This window comes from Notothenia rossii (genome assembly GCF_949606895.1).
Source record: "Notothenia rossii genome assembly, chromosome: 1".
In the NCBI taxonomy this organism is placed as follows: Eukaryota; Metazoa; Chordata; class Actinopteri; order Perciformes; family Nototheniidae; genus Notothenia; species Notothenia rossii.
Window position 1 is genome coordinate 91,663,750 of NC_136912.1, and position 6,438 is coordinate 91,670,187.

A 6,438-nucleotide genomic window follows, 5' to 3' on the forward strand; every position below is an offset into this window, starting at 1 on the left:
TAGGTGCTACTTTTAGGCCTAAAAAACTTTGTGAATTGCTCTTAGTGAATAAAATTAGGAGTCCTACATTTTAGACTGACACGCCCATTATGTTTAGGAGTTTCTCCTAAATTCGCCAGTTAGGAGCTACTTTTAGCCCTAAGGTCCTTTGTGAATACGGCCCCTGAACAGCAAAAGAAAAGTCACACAGCAATAGTTTTATTAAAAAGTTTCCATTTTCTTACCAGCTTCTTGTCCATTTTCGCTTTGATGTCTCTGGCGAGGGTTAAGAAGGCCTGCGGACAAAAGCAGATCAAAACAAATGTAATTATTGAAATTGAATCAAAGCATATTAAATGGTGGTTCTCTGGGTGGATTATTTTTGAATACTGTGGTTCTAATCTAATTAAGCCTGTCATTTAAATTTGATTATTTTCATTGTGTTACAAGAGGCTGATAATCTGATTATAGTTCAGCTAATGGGCAAAAAGTAATACATGCTCCTCTACGAAAGGGTATCAAGACGTTCTACTTTGTTCTGCTTTTGTGTTCTACTTTCTGTCTTTCAGCTCTTTGTATGCAAACATCTGACACAGAGTCGCTGGCTGTCACACCAGAGAGTCAGTGAAGTGTTTCCTGCTGCCTCTGTTATTCATCAGCTGATCCACTTCCTCAGTACAAGTGGTTTCTTTTTCTCAAGGCACACAGCATGTATATTCTCCTCTTGATACATGAGTTGTGAGGTGTTGAGTAGAAGAAATGAAGTGGTAGTATATTACGTTTTGTGTTTAACGGTACTCTTATCGGTTCTTTTGGAGAAAAAAATAAGGAAAACTAATTAAACAAATTGTGAACAAAACTAACATTGCTTTTTATTTAAATGAAATAAATAATATTTCACATCAAATAATCTAATCATTAACCCATGTTTGTATAATGTAGTTATAGACAGTTGTAGACAAATTGCTCGTGTTACCGCCCTTACATGACAAACTCTTATTGCACTTTTGGCAACGAGCATTGTCCACATCGAGACGGGTAAAGTTTAACCACACCTCGGAGCGCGTTCTCTCCACCATCTCCGCAGTGTCTGTGTGTGTGTGTGTGTGTGTGTGTGTGTGTGTGTGTGTGTGTGTGTGTGCTGCATGTAGCAGCTGCGTGTGTGTTGCCCCGCCCCCTCGCACACAGACGGGGGAAAAGATCGAAAATACTAAAAATAATTTTGCAGTCTTTTTGCGTATTAGAAACGGAGTTGGCGAAACTAAAACTGCAATATAATGTTTGTGTAGCAATAATACATATGACATATATTTTTTAGATGTCTCCAGTAGCTACCGATAAAAAGACCGATGACGTCGGAGCTTAACGGTACCACGGTCTTTAATAATTCAGCCCCGGGGCCCGTTTAATACCGGGGCTCGGTACCCATCCCTAAGATTAACATTGGTTTTTTGTCCGGCTTCGAGCATTTTGCATACGTTACGAGCATTTGCCTGGTTCTGAATGTTTGTGCCGACTGCAGCTTCCCGAAACCAACAATTAATTTTGTATTGTATAATAATTCTCATGTAAATATTTTTGTATTACATATTCAAAATAAATCTAATCAAATCAAATCCCACTACATAAAAAATACAGAAATATAAATATATTGTATCGCCATTTATAACAAAGAAAACCAATATACAGTACTGTCTTTATCACTCAATCTTAAATGCACTTCATTACCTGACGATTATGTGCAGTCAATTTCTTAAACTCTGTGACAAGAGTCTTTTTAAACGCACAGACGACGAGGACCAAAGTATCATAACTCATCTCTTAGTTAAGATACTTCCAGCTGTGAATGAATAACCGCAGAAAAAGCTTGAGCTCACATTCTCCACGTTGATGTTCGCCTTTGCGCTCGTCTCCATGAACTTGATACCGTACTCGAGCGCCAGCTGACAGCAGGAGAGAAGAAGAACAATCACAGTCAGTATAATAAATCATAAAGTGTTCATTATTCTTATTAAATCTAGTTCTGGGTACAGTCGTGTGTTTTCGCCCACCTTCTCCCCTCGGTCTTTGGACACCTGTCGCTTGTCGTTGACGTCGCATTTGTTCCCAAGGACCATCCTCTCCACATCGGCTGAAGCATGCTGGGAAAGATAAATGTGCATAGTGAACTAAAAGAAATGTAATAAATTATAGAATGCATTAGATGAATACTCTAATTTGTTTTTTACATTTATTTGAACAAGTTCCTTGACAGTGAGTCTCACACAACATGGTACATATACAATATCATACTGTTATATACAAATATATATTATATAATCAAAAAGAACAATATAGTAATTATCATCAAAAGCATAAGAAATATAAAAAATATAGTCTAATTAGAGGCTTACAATATATTCACTTTGCCGAATACCTTACAACAGATGACCATTGTTCTAAATACACTTCCAGATGTATACACTCTTTTTAGAGAAACATTGTCAAAATAAGACACACTAACGCGCACAGTGAACAGACGGACGTGACTTTCATGTTTACCTCTTCGATATTCCGTATCCAGTTCTTGATGTTTTCAAAGGACTTCTCATTGGTTATGTCATACACTAACATGATGCCCTGGAGAGGAAAAGACATGACACATTTGAGAAGCCAGAAAACAATTAAATCATTGACCAATTATTGGTTATTAACCACTTGGGAATGTATCGTCTAATGTGATTATCTGTTGTTCAGTTAACCCTCATTAGTGAAGGATCACATGACTGTCGAGGGCCAAGTAAAGCATGGTACTTCAACACTAGGGATGCATGATATATATAGGGTCAATAATAGTAAAAATATATTATCATGCATTCATAATCATCATCAGCTTTATTGAAGAGACTCAAGGTACATTTTTAGAAGACATACAACATTCAAATATAAATTGAAAAAGGCAGATATACTAATGTTTCCTCAGATGTGACTGGTATCGTACAGTACATTTCGATAATGAAATTATTAACGATAAGTAGAGCCGATAATACACAACGTATTTGGTTTAATTTACTTAACGACCACAGCATGTACATACTTCAATAAAGACATCACATTTACAACTTTCAAAACAATTAAAAAAATACATTTGACCCTATTTAGAACCAAAGGCAATACTGTTTACTTAAGTGAAATATGGAAAAGACAAGACACAATGAGAAGCCTTGACCAATGATTTCCTTGATCAATTATTGTCATTAGTCCACTTGGAAATGTATTGTGTAATGTGATTATCCGTTGTTCATTTAACCCTCATTAGTGAAGGATCACATTCTTCAACACTAGGGATGGATGATATATCTGGGGTCAATAATGGGAAATATATATATTATCATGCATTCATTTCGATAAAGAAATTATAGTATTAAGTAGGGCCGACAATACAAAACGTATTTGGTTTAATCTACTTAACCACAGCTTCTACATACTTCAATAAAGACAACACAACTTGCAAAACTATTTTTCAATTACGATTTACCCCAGTAGCTCCAACAAGGCGTTTAGGACAGAGAGTGAATACACATACTTTACAGAGATGCTGTATGAGAAACCAATGTGAGTTTGGAACATTGAACAATGTAAATCTATTCTAGTAGACCTCAACAATGGAATCATGATCAGTAGAAATGGCCTTGTCATGGGACCTTTAAGTGAAGTATGGAATCACAGGCAACCAGTTAAACTTGAACTAAAGGAGAGGCTAGGAAAAATAGCATAAAACAATACACTGAGCGCACCTCAGATTACCCAGGTGTGTAGAACATTAACAACAATACCAACTATGCTGGGTGTAGTTCGGGTAGAGGTTGTTGGTACAGAGCTGACACCTGAGATTACTGACGCTTCACCTATTCTGATCCCAAAAATAAAACCCTAAGGGACGATTTATTAAAAGTCAAAGCAACTTACCATGGCTCCTCTGTAGTAGGCTGTCGTGATGGTCCTGAACCGCTCTTGTCCTGCTGTATCCCTACATATCAAAAACAACACTTAGTCTGCAAAACTTAGCTATATTTCATCTGTTCATTGAAAAAACAAAGGGGTAATAGCCTAACTCTGTGAAAAGTTCTTAATAAAATACATAATCAACTCCATAACCGTCTTATTTTAAGTGTTGTGTGCCGTTGTATTCATGCACAGCTGCTGTTAGTCATGATATAGATTCAATACTACTACCTTTAAACCTATTTTCTTTTACTTATTACAACTTTAAAGACACAAATACATAGTGTATACTGTATGTTCGCTTGAGAGACTTGAGAGTTGACAACACTAGGTTAAACGTTTTACAAGATTCCAGTTTTGTAAAGAGTGAATATATTACAAGCTACTTCTCATGAGATGTACCTAATAAATTGTATGTCTTATTGTAATTACAATCCACCCTTAATCATCACATACAAGTCAAACTGTAAAGTGAAAGTGGATGGTGACATCTTACCATATCTGTAGCTTGATCTTCTTGCCATCTAATTCTATTGTTCTGATCTTGAAATCAATACCTAAAGGAAAAAACAAAATACATATAATTACATTTTAGGAATTACTCCCATCCCTGTCCAACCACAGAACACATTACAACAACTTTGACTTAACATGAAGCACATCTCACAGCACATTTTATCTTAGTGCTTTCTTTGCATTGTCATTGCTACTACCTCTGCTTTTATTTATTTGTTTCTATTTCTATTAATGCATTGAGAGATGCCAACGAAATGTCCTTCATCCTCTGTATGATCACAATAAAGCCCCGTTCATTCCTATGAGAGTTGCTCAGTGGCGCATGAAGCTCAAAATGAAGCGACTCATCCGGGGCCTTTTGCCCACCGAGCATGCGCACTTGAGTTTTTCTTAAGTCCCGCCTTTGCCTTTAGCTCATTTTCCAACTTTAAGACCCTAATGATTATATAATTTATTATACGCCGATTTACATAAATCTATTTCCCAATATAAGTCAATGGGTGAAACTGGGAAAGTATTTTTGAGTCAAAAGACCACACGCGAGTTGTAGTACCCCCGTTTGGCCATTCTTAAAAATGTTTGCATCAACGCCCGGCGCACTTCCTGGGGTTTTGATGAAAAGTGACACTGCTAGCTAGCTCACTGACAGCTTTGTAGCTAGGTAGTTTAGCTTAAAATAGTAAGTTTAAAACACTGTAATAGCTTTCATTAGGTTAACAGCCTTACTGCTGATACATACACGGGATTTGTAACTATATAAACTGGTTGAAATACAGTTGTCGTTCCCTGAAAAGCCCCTCCAACAAGCTGGCTTCCTGACTAGCCTCTACAACGAATGCTAAAAAGTTAGCAAGAAATTAGCATGACGGGATGGGCTGCTCCTGTACTTTTTCAGAAAAGACAGGCTTAATAAAACCACTTTTACTCACCTATAGTAGAGATAAACGTAGAGTTGAAGGCATCTTCTGAAAATCTGAATAATACACAGGTCTTTCCGACGCCTGAATCGCCGATTAAAAGTAGTTTAAACAAGTAATCGTAAGTCTTCGCCATGTTATTAGCTAGTTTACTACTGCGGATATCCCGCCCGTCGTGAGAAAAAGAAACGTCACAACTAAGTGAGCTGTCCTTTTGGATAAATCAACTGTCACTCCGCTCTGTCGTCGTGGCTCCGGAAGTCCCCTGGTGAACCGCTGGGTTCGTTCGTTTTGATGTCTTGGGTCACCCGAGTACCAAGATTTGTTAATCAGTCTTTTGACAAAATAGTTCTTGGCTATGGAGGACGGAACCTTCCTAAACAAATAAATACATAACTTTGATTACATAATGTTAAATAAAGGGGACAATAAATGAAAAATACTATATTAATAATAATAATGCCAATATTTGTTTTATTATTAATATTATTGGTACATTTGATGTCAAATTAATTTATCTATTGAGTCTTTTATTTAACCATTTGCATCTTTCTTATTTGGTTCTGTACTCTATATCGAGGAACACCGGGGGGGAGGGGGGGGGGCGGTGTAAAGGTTTGCAGAAACACAACATAAAGGGGACCCTTAATGTTTGTATAAAATACAGAACATATTAAATATATAAAAGGTTTGGGTAACACACGTAAACGTAGCCTATTGTTTACACCCTGCTACAGTCCCATTAAGTTATTATATATTAAATATTTGCACCATCTCAAAACAGAAAGCCATGAAGTTTTTATTTCGTAAATGAAGGGGGAAATATCAATCAATATAAGACAGGTATTGAATCATATAAAGATCCCAAAGGGTGTCTAAAAGTCTATTTTGAAAAATCGTATTTCCTTTACTGTAAAACAAAGCTCTAGTGAGACCACATTTAATTGAATCATTGACTTTTTAATTGTACAGTTTACAAAACTAGTTATAAAATAATTATGTAAACTTGGACTAGTGCACCCATCTAACGCGCCTCCCCCGC

General features: G+C 36.6%; 1 protein-coding gene across 1 annotated transcript in view; it reads right to left on the bottom strand.

Moving 5' to 3' along the window:
• Nucleotides 1-5,643, bottom strand: part of LOC307029737 (ras-related protein Rab-8A) — a 13,652-nt gene extending 8,009 nt beyond the window's left edge. The window contains exons 1-7 of the mRNA XM_079665818.1: nucleotides 5,409-5,643; nucleotides 4,460-4,520; nucleotides 3,928-3,988; nucleotides 2,521-2,598; nucleotides 2,031-2,120; nucleotides 1,857-1,922; nucleotides 225-275 (exon numbers count right to left, since the gene is read on the bottom strand). Coding sequence (XP_079521944.1) covers nucleotides 225-275; nucleotides 1,857-1,922; nucleotides 2,031-2,120; nucleotides 2,521-2,598; nucleotides 3,928-3,988; nucleotides 4,460-4,520; nucleotides 5,409-5,532 — 531 coding nt within the window. The 5' untranslated portion in view covers nucleotides 5,533-5,643. The remainder of the gene's footprint in view (nucleotides 1-224; nucleotides 276-1,856; nucleotides 1,923-2,030; nucleotides 2,121-2,520; nucleotides 2,599-3,927; nucleotides 3,989-4,459; nucleotides 4,521-5,408) is intronic.
• Nucleotides 5,644-6,438: the final 795 nt, after the last annotated feature.